The sequence below is a fragment of the Talpa europaea genome (assembly GCF_964194135.1).
Source record: "Talpa europaea genome assembly, chromosome: 9".
NCBI classification, from domain to species: domain Eukaryota; kingdom Metazoa; phylum Chordata; class Mammalia; order Eulipotyphla; family Talpidae; genus Talpa; species Talpa europaea.
The window spans coordinates 75061122-75081597 of NC_140076.1; the positions used below are offsets into that span (position 1 = coordinate 75061122).

At 40.3% G+C, this 20476-nt stretch overlaps 1 protein-coding gene across 1 annotated transcript in view; it reads left to right on the forward strand.

Annotated features, from left to right (window-relative positions):
- The window catches only part of LOC311176751 (Fc receptor-like protein 5), a gene marked incomplete at both ends in the record, with an annotated part of 241867 nt that overhangs the window by 36479 nt on the left and 184912 nt on the right, over positions 1-20476 (forward strand). The window contains 5 exon segments of the mRNA XM_084242396.1: positions 463-581; positions 585-734; positions 736-751; positions 1184-1272; positions 1274-1460. Coding sequence (XP_084098522.1) covers positions 463-581; positions 585-734; positions 736-751; positions 1184-1272; positions 1274-1460 — 561 coding nt within the window.

The window sequence follows — 20476 nt, forward strand, 5'->3', positions numbered from 1 at the left end:
ATTGTTATTAGGAACAATGCCTTATCCAAGCTAGAAGTAATGCTACCAGTGAAATGACTCTCTTTACTCTGCAAAAGACATCTGTCTAGACAGTGACTCAACCCCTCAAAATGTTTCCTGTCTCATGGAGTGGACAATCCATCACAAATTCTTTAATAATTGCTACTCATGAAATTAGCCAGGAATTAAAGGTTAAGATTCACAGATACCTGTCCTTGTGTGTTAAGCTTAAGACACAAATATCTGGACCCAGATTCTGGGTGTAAAACACACAAATAACTGCATTCATAGTCAGTCTTCAAGGGCAATTACCATGGGCTCCCTCTCTCTGTATATTTGTAATACATCATATATGCTATCACCATATTCCCACGGCTTGTGTCAGAGAGTGAGATCAGCCTACCCCTGGTTCCACCATCTCCTACAGTCAAGGTTCTCAGATGTTACCTCCTGTCCATGCAGGAGTCCTACTCTCCAACGTAAGCTTACAGTCAGCGAGCCCTGGGGGACAGGTGATTGAAGGAGGGAGTCTCATCCTACTATGCTCAGTGGCTGAGGGCATGGGAAACATCATGTTTTTCTGACACAGAGAGACCACAGGATACAGTGTGGGAACGAAGACACAGCGTTGCCTGTCAGCAGAGCTGGAGGTCCCTGCTGTGAAGGAGAGTGATGCTGGTGAATATTACTGCAGAGCTGACAATGGTCATGATCCCATCCAGAGCAAGGTGGTTGAAAATCCCTGTAAAAAGTGAGTTACATTCCCTCATCTCTGACAGAAATCCAAAACCACAGTTACCAGGTATCAGGAGTCACAAGGAAGATCCCAGGGAGAGTGCTGTGGAGAAGCAACTGCAATTTGAGGATGGTTACCCTTGCAAGATAAACTGCTGACATCTTTCTTTTCATGAAGGGAAACTTAAAGAGGGCTGGGTTGGCATAGGAAAAAAGTCCACATGAAAATTGGATATAGCCATGTTTCTAGACAGCACTCCAATATTGATACTCCCCTCCCCCATTCTGAAAGATATTGTTGGGAAAATCACCTCTGAATATTCTTGTGGGGATGTGAGACTGGAAGTAATGTACCCTGTGGACCAGGGCCTTGGGTGGAGACCCCACAGGGAAGCTTGAGTCTGCTGTGGTATCCCAGTCCTCTGATAGACCCCTTTGTTTCTGTTAGTTCCAGTGTCCCGCCCTGTGCTCACCCTCGGGGCTTTTGTCCAGGCTGTGGTGGGGGACAAGGTGGAGCTTCACTGTGATGCCAAGAGGGGGGTCTCCCCCCATCCTGTATCGGTTTTATCGTGAGGATGTCACCCTGGGAAATAGCTCAGCCCCCTCTGGAGGAGGGTTGTCTGTCAATCTTTCTCTAACCACAGAACATTCTGGAAACTACACCTGTGAGGTTGATAATGGCCTGGGAGCCCAGTGCAGTGAGATGGTGCCACTCTTCATTTCAGGTGGGTTCATGGTGTCTGGGCGCAGGTATAGTCTGATCACTGGCTCTGTCCTGCCAGCCTTTCTTGGTATCATATTGTGGTTTCAGAAGATTGTGCTGTGCTTGATGATGTCTGCTGCGGGGGGAGTTACAGACTGTTATCCCAGTGCCTGGCTGCTTCTCTTCTCTCCACACGGACGTGAACAGTGCACACTTTTTTTTAAATAAACCTACATGAATTCATATTTACCATCACTCCAAGTATTGCTAGGGACGCCAGGGCCCAAGCTTTTACTCTCTGGAGCTCTACTTTCCTCTGCTTTCCTCAGGGACTGATGCCTACAGAAGAGACCTCGTCACAGCCAGAGTTCTTGGGGTTCTGTCTGGCATCCTTGGTTTCATTGCTTTTACTCTGCTGTTTTACTGTTGGCCTAAGACATCAGGTTGGTATTCACTGTTTTCTTTCCTCTTTACTGCTATGGCTGGAATTGGAAAAAAAAAAAAAAACAACTTCCCCAATCAATTCATTTTATGCTTTATAATCCTGCAAGTTTTCAGCCAGTGAGCAATGTTTCCACCTTACTAATTTTACATTATGTCATTTCCCCTGTCTGTAGTCACTTGAAATTAAAACCATTAATACATCCCTCCATGCTTGATTTTAAGTAAAAATTTCAATTATTTAAATGTCGTTTAATACTTTTAATAAGCATAATTAGTTTATATGCAATGGAATAAAATATAATAATGAGCTAGATGTAAGGAATTAAGGGAATTTGATACAACATTTTTTCTGTTATTTATCCATTTCTTATTAGTTATCCTACTCAAGACAAAAACAGTTACCCCATTTGAATTCCTGGATCCACTATATGGATCATATGGGGTCACTTCACCCTCATGTCTGGCAGTTGAGGCTGGCTATGGTTGGCCTCAGTTAGGACTGTCAAATAGAGTATAAAAGTATGACTACTATTGGGCCTGGATTTCCTCAAAGCAAGGTGACCTCAGAATAGTATACATTTTACGGTCCTCCCTGGTGGCCTAAGGGTTAAGTCTCAGCACTACCACTGCTATGGCCTGAGTTCAATCCCCAGCCAGGGAGCTACCCACATGGCACAGAAGACCTCTCCTATTCTTGCCCACTGCTTCCCTCAGCAGTGTATTTCAGTCAATCTGCCTGTTCTGCTCCCCACTCTGTCTCTGGTGAATCTCTCACCTCACAGCATGTCTGGCCTATACCCCACATCTTTTATGGAAAAAAAAAAAGGAAACATTTTACATGTGGATTCAGACTTCAAAAGCAAGTGTGACAGTTAATCTGCAGCATCTTCTATCAACTAATTTAAAGATTACAGTGTCACTCCTATTACAAATTTATTGGGTTTTAGCACCTAACAAACTTGCTCAGATCCAGGGGAGAAAGCATAGAAACCGTCTCTAAGTGGAAAAATTGTCAAAGAATTCATAGCCATATTTTAACAATTTCCACACATACCACCCTAAATTCCAATCAATGTCGATCAACACCATGAGCCTCTTAGTTGCCCTCTCTGAACTTGGCAAATCCCCCAGGGAACATGTGGTTACAGGCAAATTTGTCTCTCTGAGCCTTTCCTTTTATCTTGTCTCAGACATTTTTCACTATCTTAGTCCTTAAATAGCTTTAAACAAGCAAACTATTTTATCCAACATTTCTACTTATTCTCAGAGAAAGGTTAGTTCAATTTCTTCCTCTTATCACTGGGAGCATAAAAACACCTTTTATAACCAACACTTCATAAAGCTGCAGTGCATTTGCAGCATGACTATATCTCTTTGTAACATTTTTAAGACAACAGTTTTGGGAGTTCCTTTAATTTATATATCATACTAGTTCCTATTAGTATTCTATTAGTCAAAAATGCTGCCAATGGCCAATTACTGGGTCTATTATTGCAAACTTTCTTTCATAAATCATCTGTAATTATAAAGAAGAACCTTCAAGTGCGTATTATTGTTAATGTTTAACAATTTGAAGGGAGCTCACTAGTGTGCTGTGTTTACAGAACCAGAGGATGGTAGATCTAAGAGCAGAACACATCTACCTGACCGTAAAGCTCCCGCCTGGCTTTGTTGCACCTCCTGACTGAAACTCCCTGTTTAAGCTTCACTTATTTCAGAAAATGTTATTTATTAATCTATCAAATACAGAGCTAGGATGGAGTATATCAGAACCTCAACAAAAACATTTAAATTCTTACTAAATACTTCCTTAAACATAGCTACAAGCACCAAGTGAAAGAAATTTGAAACTCACCTTTCAATTTTATCCACATAGTAAAAATTTAATCTAACTTTTCAAGTCCAGTGGAAATAAAAATTTTAAACAGATCATCTAAGACTAAGGAATTGTGATGTTACACCAACTAGTTCATTTTCTGCTTCTCTATTTCCAAAATAACTTTTCCAGCCCTTCACTCCTTTTTAGAACCTCCTGCTTTATCACCCCTTGCACTTTTAGAGGATAAGATACCCTTCCAGAGCCTTCTATGTGGGTCTCCAGTTCTGCTCTGTTTTACTCACCCCCAAAATTAGAAAATAAATTTGCCTCACATCTACTCCAGGATACATTTAACATATATTTGGCCCCTCTAAAGATTTAAAGTGATACTATATTTGTTCTTTCCATGAAGAGAGCATAGAATGAGAAGAGAGAAAGTGAAAATGCTTTCCCTCCTATTTAGCCACATTTTCTATTGTCCTGTTAGCTAAAGTAACATGCCATGCCCAAATGTGAGTAGTAGAGAAGTAGTTCTGCCTCTTTTTGAAGGAGTGAGAAAGTCACATTGCAAAATGACACATACAGGAAGATAAGGGACATAGACCATTACTGCATCAAGCTTCCACACAGTCATTGGCTAGCACTTACAATCTTTTAACTCACGTGAGTGAAACTATTTTTTCCTGGATTTGCCTACAGACCCAGGGTGACTAAATTAGAACAGGTTTTAATCACAGGTGCAACCTGGTCAAGTGTGACTTCAGATAGCTGATATTAACACCAGTTTCATGGAGAGTTTCACTTAAGTGAAATTAATTGAAGATTAGTTTAAACTAATTTCTAAATTAAACAAAAATCCTTAATTAAAAAATTATATTTTTTACATCATTTTTCATCTTTGCACAATCTCAGTTTTATGTAGTTTAATTTATCACTTTTTTATTTCTACATTCTGAGGATTTTTTTGGCATGTATTGTGGAATTCCTGTATTGTTTAATGCTAAAAAATCCCCATATATTCTTGCAAAAATTTTCCATATTTATTCATTTATTTTAAATTTTAACTTATTATTTTTATTTTTATATAATTGGATTTGCTTGATTTTAGTCTAATGTCCCTTGGATGCTGTTTTCAGACCTAAAGTCTGTCAGCCTCAGATCGTTTAACAAACAATTTCTGCGAGGAACTCTCCTAGGATGCAGTTTTCTATCATTCATGTCACATCACTAGATAAATTACATAGTTCTGCAGAATTTAGATTTTTCTCCAGGGGGTTTGTTACATAATTGTGATGGTTGTCACTTAATTTTTAGTTTCCATGAATTGAAAAAAAAGGTTTTCTTTCCATGTCTTGGCATCGTTGCTTTATATATTTTTTAAAAATTTAATTAATTAATTAATTAATTAATACAAGCACTGGGGTACAGTCAGAAGCACGGGAATTCACCAGAGCCAGAGCGGGGAGCAGAACAGGCAGAAGGACCGAAGTACACTGCTGAGGGGCGCAGCGGGCGGCAGGAGAATTCTGCGCACCATGTGGGACCCTCCTCAAGTGGCCAGGGAGCAGCCGGGTATCGAACCGGCACTGCAGAGGCTGCGGGCAGCTTCGCAACCCAGCGCTCAACCGCTGCGCTACCGGGGAGGCCCTCATTGCTTTATATATTAAGGTTACAGTTTGCAACACATCATCCTAGGATGCCTGTGGCTTTATAGACTGAAGCCTCTGTATCTTTTGGGTGACTGGTGTTCTAGTGTGGCAAGGTGTGGGAGGTAGGAGCTGGGGCGATGGAGTACTAGGAGGTTACTGCTAGCGAGTACAAAGATATCAAGCCTTCTAAGGCACTGTAGGTGTTTGATCTGGACTGGGGAAACTACAACAACCCCCACTCCTAGGCCAGTTCCTCAGTCAAAGCTTCACCAATAGCCTCAGGCTAGCACCAGTCCCATAGCTGTGGTCTGGCTCTGCAGGTTTTACTACCAGTAGTTTTTCTCCCCGAGGTATGGGCAGGGGAAGAGTGATTCTGAGAGCTTCAGGATCACACTGCAGATAGGTTACCCTCTCTGTTATGATCACAGGTGGATGAGAACCAAGTGTTTCGCAAGGTTTGCACATGCCATTCACAAAACACTGCTCCCCTGCAAACCTCTCTCAATCCTGTCTCAATCTTTGTAGCATTAGGAGGGCACTATGAAGGGGGTAAATTTGAGGTCAGGGTCTGTTTCCTAAGAATTTCAGGCACAGAAACTTGATCTGAGGTACTAACTCCAGCTGCCAGGGCTTTGGAACTTTACACTGATTAGAGACAGCATGCACAGTTTTGTGGATATTATCTCACTTTGATTCTGGGCAGGGTGAGGCAGCTGTTTGCATAATACGGTAACCAATTATACACAGGAGCCTTTTTTGCAAAAATACAGGTCAACTTCTTCATCCTCACTTTGAGGTCCTCCAATCTAGTCCTCTCCACCAGCTTGGTCCCAACTGCTTACTTCCTAAAGACACAAGTTCAAGCTCACTACCACCACCTAAAACAAGCTCCACACTAGTTGTCACTAGGACTGCCACTGTCCTCAAGAAACCTATAGGCACTGCTGTGGGTGTTTTACTCTCTAGTCCTGATCACATGGTTGCTTTCTAACAGTATGGCATCTGCGTTTGCCAGTGTCAATCTGCTTCCCTGTTTTCAATCACAATCTCTACTACTTGACTCCCACTGTCCTCTGGAGATAGACCCCCTCCATTTTGCATGACAATTATGTCCCCCAGTTCTAAAGTTCCCAGTGTAGATGTGAGCCCTTCAGTCAACAGCAACAGAGTTTTCATATTGAAGCCTTCTGATCCTTTTTTGGGTTTCATTGCCCTGGTACCATTCTAAACACTATTTTTTTCTTACGCTCTGCAGTGTCACTTTTCTTTGTGAAAGAGTGGTCATCCAATTACCCTCTAGGGACCATTATCTTTATCTATATAAATTTTAGTTATGAATATGTGGAGGAGAGAATCCCAGTGTCTTTATTCTTTGGCCATCTTGCTAGACTCCCTTAAAATATTTTTGATATTTCTTTAGTGAGTCAACATTTGATCAATTTTTGTTATTGTTCATCAGTGCTTATAAGGTAGACTAGAGTCTATTTAAAAACTCATTCATTCAAGGAAGACTTGCTAGAAATATGTACACCATCGTCATGCTGTTTGAAAATATGAATTCCTTGCCCTTATACTTGAAATTGGGTTGGTAGAAAATTCTGAAATCATGCTGTAAGAGTGTAATCCCCAGAGAAAGGGGGGGTCCAGGTTCCCTGGCCCACTCTCAGGAAGGGTGGAGCTGGACAGAGAGGAGAGACTGAGAAAAGACAAGGAGAAGGAAGGATGGAGATCAAGAAGACTTGAAGAAGGGACACGGAGCAGAGATATGTGAAGAAGAAACTGCACTTGCTTGGACTTGTACCAGGAATTGGGGACATGGAAGGAGACACTTGAAGCAAGTGTGGTTGGCAGACCTGTGAGGAGGTTGACAATGGCAGCCTTTATCTTGGTTTTGATTTTGATCTTTTCCTTCCAGACATGTCTGAACCTTTCTGCCCCTTCTCTGTAGGTTCCCACCAAAGTGCCTTAGACTTGTGGCAGGCTTTTAGGCCTCAGCATTCCTGCTTTAGGCCATCCCTGTTTGGCTGAGCACTTACTCACGAGTGAATGGGTAACTTTGGGTGCTTAATTTGGAGATGATACTCTTTCTCATCTCTCTATCGCATGCCACTTTTATTGAATTTCTTTTCCATTGAAGGTCTTACACACTAGGGTATGTTGTGTCTTTATGTGGTGTATGGAAGGACCTATTTATAGAAGAGGGGTTTGGGGTTCCTGGGGTACCTCTCCCCCAGGCCTGTAACAATGCTTCCTTTTCTTGAAGATGAGAGAAACGAAAGTTTCTCCTGCTCTTTGGGAAACTGAGCTTAAGTAAACCTTCTAACGCTGTTTTCCAGAAAACCTGAAAAAGTTGGGAGGTTGGTTGAATTACTGGGTAACATTTTTCTTGATGTGTATACTGCAACTAGGCTGGGAAGACTCTCATCAGGAACATAAATGCTTGGTGGAAAGCAGAAAAAGAGGCACCCCTAATACAATGTGACTTTTGAAAATGATCACTCCTTTGTAGTGACAACTGTACCATCTGTATGGTTATGTTCCCTGAGATTTTAGTTCCTGGACTGTCAAAAACTTCTCAGTCATGATGAAGTATCCCTCTGATGCCACACCTGATTCATCCATGCAGGTGTGTTATGGGCTTGTCCTACATCTCTGTGAAACCCACTGGGGCAGCAGATAGCCTGTCAGTCCTTATAAATGTCAGTCTGAAGCTTAACCCCAAGACTACTATGGAGTGGGTGTTGCAAATACCAAAACATTTAAAAAATAAGAATGGCGGGCCTCCCCTGTGGCACAGCAGATGAGCACTGGGTTGCGAAGATGTCCGCAGCCTCTGCAACACCGGTTCGATCCCCGGCCGCTGGTGAGGGTCCCACATGGCGCGCAGACCTCTCCTGCCACCCGCTGCTCCCCTCAGCAGTGTACTTCGGTCCTTCTGCCTGCTCTGCTCCCCGCTCTGGCTCTGGTGAATTCTCTCACCCTCCCGCACTTCTGACTGTACCCAGTGCTTGTATAAATAAATAAATAAATCTTTAAAAAAAAAAAAAAGAATGGGAATGCTTTAAAAAAAAGTAAGAATGGCCATGAAAAATCTAAATGAGAAGATTAATAATATAGACTTAGAGACACAACAGTTAAAGCATATTTTGTAATAATTGAAGCAACATGGTTTAGGTGCATGAATAGACAGTAACCAATGCATTTGGGGTTTGCCATTTGAAGTGATGTTTCAAATAAGTGCTGAAAACATATGGGCTTTTGAGTTAACAGTGTTAGAATAAATATGTAGTCATTTGGACAGAATATAATTGGATTTTTCTTGTGTATCTTATCACTTACTATCAAATTACACATGGAAAAGCATATAAAAGTTTTAACAAATAAAACTTCCTCCCTTGAAATGAATGTTTTTTTTTTTCTTTCTTTTTTTACCTGCTTTTCAGGAGGGACTTCTGCCATGGCTGCACTTAGATGAACAACTTTTCTTACTCAAAATTGCAACTCTAGAAGCTCCCATATTCACAATTTTAAAGATTTATTACTACTCTATTTATACATAGGAATTAAGGCAATCTGATTATAAGGTATCTTTCTATGATGCTTACTCATGTCTCTATTATATTTATGTTATGAGTGTACTGTGTTAGGGTGGCCTGCATGCCTTTTTTTTGCATAGAATTGATATTAATAAACTAATATGCTAATTAATATGTTAAAGATTATTTGTTGAATACCTATAATATATGAGTAAACTTTTGTTAGACATTTAGAGAGGTGAAAATATGCATGGAATGGAGTTAATTTCCTTAAGGGACATGTACAGACAAAAGAGAGAGAGAGACATAAAATAATCAGAAAGGAGCATATGAAGTTCTTCTATGAGAGTTCATAACAGAAAAATATTAAATCTGGGAGTTATTATTGTCTTATTTATGATGTTTGAGAAAGTTAAAGATGAGGAATAGAAAATGTTTTCCAAATCAGTGTGACTATCCTATTCAGAAAATACTTTGTGGTTATGTGAGTTGCAATAGGCTATGACTTTCGGTGATAGCTTGAGTAACCCATTCAGACAAAGGTTGTAGTCACCCAAGTGCTGTGCCTGCCTGGCTCCACCCACACTCCCTCCAGCCTGTCTCCCCACTCTCACTCGCTGTCCTGGGGGCTATCATGCTAGTTACCTTTTTCCCAGAGATGCTTCCAGCCCAAACCTTCCAGAGCCTCCCCACTCCAGCCCACTCCCAGAAGCCAAGAGCTGCAGCCAGTGTATGATAATGGTGAATGTCTGCTGGGGCACAGAGGGGGAAGAGCAGGAGAAAAGACCATTAACAGGTCTAACTACCCCAACACCACGAGGTCCAGTCACTTGCAATAAATAAGTGGCTCTCCTGGAATCGTGTTGGGGTTGGGAACACAGTTATGAAGTAGGGAACTGGGAAGACATGTATGAAGTTTGAACTTTTGTCTATGGATATCTGTGAATCTTGTCTTTTCTCTGCAGTGGACCCTCTAGGTGTGGTTGTGGTTTATTCACAGGTCTTAAGCATCCAATATCCAGAAGGCTCAGGTGAGAAGCTATTAAGGGGCACCTGCCAGTTGCATCTTCCCAGGATAATGGCACTATGTGTGCAAAAGAGGTTTCAATATGTTGCTTACTTTTGATGTGAAATGTGTAGATACAAGAGGGAGCAAGACATATCTACAGGCAGGCTCTTGTGGAGAAGTGGAATTAAAAACAAAACAAAACAAAGGCAGATAGTCCACTGAGTCTTCATTCAATTAGGAAGAGACAATCAGTGAGAATCTGGGATTTAGGCAAAGGGTTAAGATCAGACCAGGGTGAGAATATCTAGTCATAGCACTCAAGTCAGGGTCATTGCAGTGTCTCAGTGAAAGGACCTGTAGTCTTGGATTAGGATAAACAGATCAATTTAACCTAGAGAAGTTTCACTTCAACATATAACTTTGCAATGATTCAGATGTTAGGTCTTTAACAGTATAGCGTTGTGTCCTTCAAGCTGCTACCCCAGTGCTATTGAAGCTGCAAACTTAGAGCTTGCCCTTTGGTCTGTGATCCTGGCTACTTCTGGTAGAGGCAGTGGCTGCTGGCAGCTCAACTACCTTACTGGGAGATAGTTATCCAGCTTCTTTCTTCTCAGCCTCTGAAGCTGGGCCATCTGTCAGCCTTGCTTAGACCTGTGCTATTGCAGCTTCATGCAGAAGATTGATTATCCTGTTATTTCCTTTCTCTATCTGTGACCAAACAAAATTAAAAAGGTACAATTATCTCCAATTATCTCCTAGAAGATGTTTATCTTCTAGGTCCTATAGGTGCTGATTCACAGTTAGTGCAAGGAGGGAGATTCAGTTCTTTTGTGCTTACCTGGAAAGAAGGAGAAAGAAGCAGACATCCCTGAGAAGTTACTGCAGCCACTAGTTACTGTGTGACTGAGGATCGCACTTCTCTTATACCTGAGTCTCCACTTCCTTCTATATGGTGAGCTGAACCACTTGTGGCTGGTTATGTAAAGAACATAAAGGAATGACAAGAAAGTGAGACTTGCTCGAGACCTGCAATGGCCAGAGGAGTCAAAAGAAAAAGATTTTAGAAATAATAATCCAGGGTAGTTGCATCAGAGAGAGGTAGGGGTTTGTTAAGTGGTATTGGTGGAGGGCTTAGAGGTGGATGGAGACTTAGAAGGATTTTATAGTGAATGATATTAGGGGCTGGTTTACAGAAGAACAGAAAAGGGAAATCCATACAGTAAGCACAACAGTTCAGTGCCCAGGACATAAAGTATGAGAACGAGATCTAAGTAGGAGCCTACGAGCTCAGTACTTTTTTTTTCTTTGCAGCCAACACCAGGAGGGCATTTCTGGAGGATCAGGTGAGCTAGATTCCAGCTTTACATTGATTCACATTTATTTAAAATTAGCAAGGGTGTATGTGTCCTTTTGAAATGTTAAATGTTTTACAGTCATTGCCACTATCTTGTGGGGATAAAACCACAACCTTTGGAGCTCTTGGTGGGGTATCATCCCCACGCTATTCCCAGTAACTGTCCTTGAGCAAACTGCTTAAACTCCTCATGCCTCATTTTCTTCACCTATAAATGGGGGTGACCCATAAGTTATTATAAGAATTAAATAAGTATTTATGAGTTGCCTTATATGCCTAGTGTCTGGCATATACGTGCGACATGTAAGTGTTCATTAAACAAAATAAGCATAGCCGTCAATTACCCTCAAACTCATCACTAAGAAAGTTTAAAAAGCTCAGTTATGGGCCTTCCCGGTGGTGCAGCGGTTGAGTGCTGGGCTGTGAAGCTGCCCGCAGCCTCTGCAGCGCCGGTTCAACCCACGGCCACCGGGCGAGGGTCCCACACGGCGCGCAGACCTTTCCTGCCGCCTGCTGCTCCCCTCAGCAGTGTATTTCGTCAGTCTACCTGTTCTGTTCCCCACTCTGGCTCTGGTGAATTCTCTCACCCTCCCGCACTTCTGACTGTACCCAGTGCTTGTATAAATAAATAATCTTAAAAAAAAAAAGCTCAGTTATGAGGGACTCTAACCAAATGACTATCAAATGCACTATTAGAATTTTCACAACACCTCTTTCATTAACATTTTGTGTAATTCCCCCCCCTTCCACTGCCCCCCCCACCCTGCCAAAGAAAGTTCACTGCCTCCTCACTGATGGAGAGACCCTTACTCCTTTCCGCCTGTGTTCCTGCAGAGGCAGTTCTGGGAATCTCATTGCTTTTGCTGCCCTAGTGAGTGGTGTGTTGCTTTTTACTCCCATATCATCAGGACCACTGCCATCTGCAGGAAGTGGGTGCATGTCTGTTGTAGACCCTAAATCTCTCTTTAGTTCTCACACACCCTGTGCCCACACTCCAGGGTAGACAGTGGGGTATACGAACAGTGAGTTCATGGCAAGGACATAGGTGATCATGGGCTTGGAATTGATGATCAATCTACACAGAAATGATTTATAATGTCTCATAAATTCTGTAGAATAAACTTGAAATTCATCAGAAAAGCAAATAATTAAAAATGGCTATAGTGGTTATTGAAATTTTTATTTTTTAATTTTTTTTAAGGTTAGTGAGCATAGAGAAATAAGAGAGAAAAGAAATAGATTTTCAATGAAATATCCAAAGTTACCCATCCCCTTGTGGGTAAATGTCCAGCCTCACAGTTGACCCAAAGCAGGGTCACTGAGGCCCAAAAGCCTGCCACAAGTCTAAGGCACCTCTGGTGGGGAACAAGAGAAGAGACCAGGAAGTTTAGAAAGAAAGGAGCAAAATCGAAGTACAAGTCAACATGAAGGCTGTCTCTGTGAGCCTCCCCACCGGTCTCTCACCCACGTCTTTTCCAAATGTCTCTCCTTCCATGCCCCCTAAGTCCCTGGTGCAAGTCCAAGTCCGAGAAGCAAGTGTGGCTTCTTCTTCACATGTTTCTCTGCTCCACATGCCTCCTCCAGGTCTTTTCTTCTCTACATTGCCTAGCTCCACCCTTCATTAGCTGGGACAGGGAACGCAGAACCTCACCTTTTTAGATTAAATGCTTACATAAGCATGCTGAAATCTGAGGGACTACCACCTGGACAGCGGTCACAAACACCCATGGATTTTGATGTATGAAATAACATATCAACATTGTAGAAAATTAAGAAATACAGAATATCAAAGAGATAACTATTGAACTTGTTTATATATAGTCATCACTCTAGAACAATTGCTACTAATAATTCAGAATATTTTTGATGTATATGCTCACATATAAACAAGTGTATGTTTTTAAAGGAATTTAAAATTATTTTAAAAATATTTTTTGTTATATTTTCATGCACTAAATGGTAATTTAAAAATATTCATAGTGTTGCATGGTATATAGCAATTTTCTTTGTAAATTACTCATTTGGGGATCTTTATAGTATTAATAATTAATCACTATGACAATCAGTGTTGCAATCAGCACTTTTCACTAAATCAACATTTTGGATAGTATTACTAGCTTAGGGAAATGAAAGCTCTTTTTTTAAAAAAAATATTTATTTAAAGGACCTAGAGCATTGGGGCTTAACAGACATCTATAGAACACTAAACCCCCAAAAAACAGAGTACACATTTTTCTCAAGCACACACGGATCATTCTCCAGGATCGATCACATACTGGGGCACAAGACAAACATCAACAGATACACCAAGACTGAAATCATACCAACCATCTTTTCTTTTTTTTTTAAATTTTTTTTATACAGGCATGTTTATTTATTTATTTATTTGCTTGTTTGTTTTGTTCATACATGCACTGGGTACAGTCAGAAGCGCGGGAGGGTGAGAGAATTCACCAGAGCCAGAGTGGGGAGCAGAACAGGCAGAAGGACCGAAGTACACTGCTGAGGGGAGCAGCGGGCGGCAGGAGAGGTCTGCGCACCATGTGGGACCCTCCTCCGGAGGCCGGGGAGCAGCAGGGGATCGAACCGGCGCTGCAGAGGCTGCGGGCAGCTTCGCAACCCAGCGCTCAACCGCTGCGCCACCGGGGAGGCCCCCAACCATCTTTTCTGACCATGAAGGCATCCAACTAGAAATAAACCATAAAAAGAAGGCAAGGAACTCTCCTACCTCATGGAGATTAAAAACCACACTACTGGAAGATCATTGGACAATGAGGAGATCAAAGAAGAAATTAAAAAATTCTTTGAATTGAATGACAAGGAAGACACCAATATCCTAAATGTATGGGATGCAGCAAAAGCAGTAATAACAGGAAAATATATAGCAATAGAAGCTCACATCAAGAAACAAGAAAAAACTCAAAGAAACAACCTAATCTCGAAGCTCAAAGATCTAGAAAAAGAACAACAAAAAAACCCAAAACCAGTAGAAGAAAAGAAATAATAAAAACCAAAGCAGAAATAAATGAAATTGAAACTAAAAAAACAATCCAAAAGATCAATGAAATCAAGAGCTGGTTCTTCGAAAAAAATCAATAAAATAGACAAACCTCTAGCCAGGCTCACAAAGGAAAAAAGGGAGAAAGCACAAATAAACAGGATCATAAATAAAAGAGGAGACATCACAACGGACACAGCAGAAATCAAAAGAATAATCAGTAACTACTATGAACAGTTATATGGAAACAAGTTCAACAATCTAGAGGAGATGGACAAATTCCTACAACTCTACAATCACCCAAACTAGATAAAGAAGAAATAGAACACCTAAACAGACCAATTACAAGCAGCGAAATTGAAATGGTAATCAAAAACCTCCCCCAAAACAAAAGCCCAGGACCTGATGGATTTACAAATGAATTCTACCAAACATTCAGAGATTAATTAGTGCCTATCCTTCACAAACTCTTCCAAAAAATTGAGAAGGAAGGGACAATACCAAACACGTTCTATGAAGCCAACATTACACTAATACCAAAATCGAACAAAGACAACACAAAAAAGGAAAACTACAGGTCAATCTCCCTAATGAACACTGATGCAAAAATCCTCAATAAAATTTTAGCTATCAGAATCCAACAATGTATCCATAAGATAATTCACCAGACTAAGTAGGATTCATTCCAGGGGCACAAGGATGGTTCAACATCCGAAAATCAAGCAACGTTATCCAACACATCAACAAAAAGAAATATTAAAACCATATGATAATAGCAATAGATGGTGAGAAAGCTTTCAACAAAGTGCAACACCCATTCATGATAAAAGCCCTTGAAATTCTTGGGATACAAGGAACATACCTCAACATCATGAAGGCCATATACAACAAGCCAACAGCCAGTATCATTCTCTATGGTGAAAAATTGAAAGCAGTTCCATTAAGATCTGGAACAAGACAAGGATGTCCACTCTCACCACTGCTTTTCAATATAATACTGGAAGTCCTAGCCAGAGCAATAAGACAAGAGAAAGACATACAAGGAATCCAAATAGGAAAAGAAGAAGTCAAACTATCACTATTTGCAGATGATATGATAATATACATAGAGAACCCAAAAAACTCCACAGAAAAACTAATTCAACTCATCAATCAGTTCAGTAAAGTGGCAAGATACAAAATCAACACGCAAAAGTCAGTAGCCTTCCTATACACAAACAATAAATCTGAAGAAGAAGAAATCAAAAAAACCATCCCTTTTCTTATCGAAACAAAAAAAAAATCAAATACTTGGGAATAAATCTAACAAAAGAGGTAAAGGACCTATACAAAGAAAACTATAAAACACTGTTAAAAGAAATAGAAGAAGACACAAAGAAATGGAAAGACATCCTCTGCTCATGGATTGAAAGAATAAACATTATTAAAACGGCCATCCTACCAAAAGCAATATACAGATTCAATGCTATTCCAATCAAATTTTCAACGTCATTCTTCAAAGAAATAGAACAATTATTGATGAAATTCATATGGAATTACCAAAACCCCCGAATAGCCAAAGCTCTCCTGAAAAAAAAAAAAAAGAAGGGAATGGAGGCATCACACTCCCAGACTTCAAACTATACTACAAAGCCATAATTATCAAAACTGCATGATATTGGAACAAGAACAGACATACAGACCAATGGAATCGAATAGAAAATCCAGAAATGAACCCACAGATTTATGGTCAACTAATCTTTGACAAAGGAGCAAAGACTATGCATTGGAAAAAAGAAAGTTTGTTCAATAAATGGTGCTGGGAAAACTGGGTCGCTACATGCAAAAGAATGAAGCTTGACCACTACCTCACACCATACACAAAAATCAACTCAAAATGGATTAAAGAACTAGACATAAGACCTGAAACCATAAAATACATAGAAGGAAATATAGGCAAAACACTACGTGATATTCACATCAAAAACATCTTTACAGACACATCACCCAAGGCAGTGATAGTGAAGGCAAAGATAAACAGCTGGGACTACATCAAATTAAAGAGCTTCTGCACAGCAAAAGACACAATAACAAAAACAAAGAGAAACCCCACCAACAGGGAGAATATTTTTGCACACAACACTAATGATAAAGGACTGATCACAAAAATCTACAAAGAGCTGATGAGAGTCAACAACAACAAAGAAAATAATCCAGTCAAAATATGGGCAGAAGAGCTAAAAAGAAACTTCTCTGAAGAGCAAATGCAAATGGCCAACAGGCATATGAAAAAATGTTCAACATCACTTGTAATCAGGGAAATGCATATCAAAACTACCATGAGATACCATCTTACACCAGTGAGAATGGCACATATTAAAAAACTAGCAACAACAAATGTTGGCGAGGGTGTGGAGAAAAAGGAACTCTCCTGCACTGTTGGTGGGAGTGCAAACTGGTCCAACCACTATGGAGAGCTGTGTGGAGATTTCTGGACCTACTAAACATAGAGCTTCCATAGGATCCAGCAATTCCAGTCCTAGAGATTTACCCAAAGGACACAGAAACATCAATTCCAAAGAGCACCTGCACCCCTATGTTTATAGCAGCACTGTTTACAATAGCTAAGCTTTGGAAACAACCCAAATGCCCCAAAATAGATGACTGGATCAAGAAGATGTGGTACATATATACCATGGAATATTACTCAGCATTCAAAAAAGATAAACACATGCAATTTGCAGCAACATGGATGGCGCTGGAAGGGATCATGCTCAGCGAAATAAGCCAAAAAGAAAAAGAAAAATACCGGATGGTCTCACTCATAGCAGGAATCTAGAAAACTTAAATAAGGGACCAGGAAAATGAATATAAGAAAGTGAAAATCAAAATCAACAAAAAACTATGAACCAGAGACACTTTTTGGGGGGTGGGGGGCGGGAGAGGAAGGATTGGGGTCAGAATGGGGTGTTTGCAATTGTATGGGGGAATATAAAAATAAAATTTAATATTAAAAAAAAAGTAAAAAAAAAAAAAAGAAATGTGAAGAAGTGAAAAAGGAGGAGTGGATGGAACCAAAAAGTCCTTAGAATTAAAGATTGAAAAGAAATGAGAATACTGCTGGTTGATAATTTCCATGATTCTCTATCTTGTATTTAGTCAGTGAACAATTTGGTAAGCCTCCTTTCTAAAGGAAAGGAAGACACCACTCAGCTTTCTAAAGGAAAGGAAGCTGATCCTTTCTAAAAAAATTTGAGAAATGCTCTCTCTGACCAGCTCAGGAGGTCTATAGATTCTGCAACAGCACAGGAAGTTGACAACTGCTAGACTTGTAAATGAAAAATGGTTTATCCAGGCCCAGGCTTTTCTGTTTTCTCATGACATCTGCACTAAAAAGTACATGTTTAACCCTTATTCTGAGATATATGCAATCATAAGTCCATTTTAGCATTATTCACAATAACCAGGTTGTGGAAGGAACTGAGGGAGTGCCCAAGAACAGAGGAGTGGATTAGGGAGATGAGGTACATACACAACAGAACACCACTCAGCTATTAAAAAAGATGAACTGCTGCCATTTGTGACAACATGGATGGAGCTAAAGGTGAAAATGCTAAGGGAAACAGGTCAGATGGAGAAAGACAAATGCTACAGAGCTTCACTTCTATGTAGACTAGAGAAAAAACCAAAATGTCAGACAAAAAAACAACAACCAACCAACCCAGAAATCTGACTAAAGTTGAGTGTATCAGAGGGGAGGGGCTTATTGAACCATGGTGGAGGACTATGGGTGCCTTGGTGGTGGATGTGGTGTGAGGTTGTGATGTAAAGGTTGTGATCCTACACCTCTAACTCACACAGTGTTGTATACCAATGCTACCTTAATAAATATAAGTAAATAAATAAAGAGAATACATGTATATATGCCTATATAGGCTTTGTTTTTTTTTTTTTTAATTTTTTTTAAATTTTTTTAAATAGAGGCATGTTTTATTTATTTATTTGTTTGTTTGTTTGTTTTGTTTATACATGCACTGGGTACAGTCAGAAGCGCGGGAGGGTGAGAGAATTCACCAGAGCCAGAGCGGGGAGCAGAGCAGGCAGAAGGACCGAAGTACACTGCTGAGGGGAGCAGCGGGCGGCAGGAGAGGTCTGCGCGCCATGTGGGACCCTCCTCCAGTGGCCGGGGAGCAGCTGGGGATCGAACTGGCGCTGCAGAGGCCGCGGGCTGCTTCGCAACCCAGCGCTCAACCGCTGCGCCACCGGGGAGGCCCGCCTATATAGGCTTTGTTGAGTGGGCAGATGTTATTTGATCTTTTAAAACCCTCCAATTTTCCCTTTATATAAGTAGCTTAAACACTGGTGCTCTAGAATGTCTATAACACAGGTTTGTTGTGTTTCACTAGCTTGTGTTTTTTTTAAATATTAAAACATTGTAGTTGTGAATAAGATGACATTAGAGGCTTCATCCTAAATCTTATCTTGGAAATACCTCATACACAAGAGGAAAGTGGCTAGCATGATTTTATATAAATAAATCTACGGCAAATACATAGAAATATAGAAACATAGGGAAGCATCAGCTGCGTAGAGAGGAGGAGGCAGATCAGAGGTGAGGGGTTACTTTCTGAATTAGATCATTTCCCCCCCCATATTGATCTGAACTGATAATTGCCTAATCCAATGAGCAATAAATTCTTGTTTCACCAAGGCCAGTGGAGTAGTTATCTGAGCTGCACCACAATACAGTCTTTATGGGCAGCAGATAACAGTAGGTACAGGTGCACTATGGGCTCCTGAGAATTTCTGTTTTCTCACTCCATTCACAGTCCAAGGGCTGACTGATTATCACTGCAAGGCAGAGAAGTCCAATGAGAAAGAGTAGAGGCCACGGTAGAAGTAGAGAAAAATCCTCCAGGAGGAAGGCAAGTCAAGAATGATTGTGTCCAGTTGGGACTCTAATGACTTTCTGCCTGTAACTACTCCTTCCACACTCTCAAGGTACATCAAATATGCACATGTTGAAGAATAGCCAAGTGGAATTAGTAGATATGAACATTATAATAGTCAAAATAAATAATTGACAAGTGGATTAATTAGCACATAGGAAGCTAATTAATTAACACTAAAGAAAAAAGATATCAGGATCAGGGGATAATAAAAATCATTGAAAAAGGTAAAGAAATGGGAACTATAAAAGAAAAGTTAAGTATGAATGATGGTAATGTCAATATTTCTATAATGTGCACACTACAGATAAAGGTAAGAGGAAAACTTATGGAAACATAATAACCATATAATAATAACCAAAATAATAACCAATAATAACCAGAATAGCTGGTTATAATTTAAAGTTTGAGAATAGCAAAGATCAAGGGAAAATTCTACAAAACTTAAGAGGATAAAGGTATTTTTTTCTAAGTCACAGGAATCAGGTTGGTCTCAGACTTTTAAACAATAACAAGAAATGCAAGAAATGGAAAATAGTATTTTCAAGGTGGACGTATAATTTTTCATCTAACAACATAAAGGTAGATAACTTTATTTCTAACTAGACTAAAAAGTCAAATCTCTAATTTTATATCTAACTAGATTTTCACTTAACTATGAGAGATAATAGAGGATAGTCTGTGGTATAACACACCTTAAAATTTAACACACACACACATTAACACTCATTAATGCATGTGCACACACACACACATCCCTTGTCTGAAAAAAGCTCTTAGAGGAAGTGTTCCTGTGAGAAGAATCAGATGTGCAGGATTATGCCATAAGACGTGGAAAGTGAGTGATTAAACAGTGAAAATATGTTGTCTATATAAATAATTCAGACTCTACCCACAACATGGCAGAAGAGGTTTTAATGAACCTCTCCCATAAACATAATGAGGAAAAAGTTAAACTTTGCTCACAGGAAATTTCACCAGTCCTTCACTGAGGATGGGGGCCCAAAATGGATATTTTGCAGCTTGTGGTCTGCTGTGGGGCTAGGGCAGGACAGGGAGACGCAGTGGGTGTTGTAACCATCCCAGTCAACTACCTGGGGGAGGCAGACAGTGTGGGACGCAGAGAAGGTGTGATGAATCTTTTCAGGAGGAGGGGGTGCAGACCTACTGCTTAGACACAGGGTCCACTGGCTCAGCCTCAGAGAATCCAGCTACCAGCCCCTGGGTGGACAGTATATTAAATAGTATATTAAATGGACTTATGCCGGCAGAAGAGAGGATTTCAGAAATTGAAGATGCAA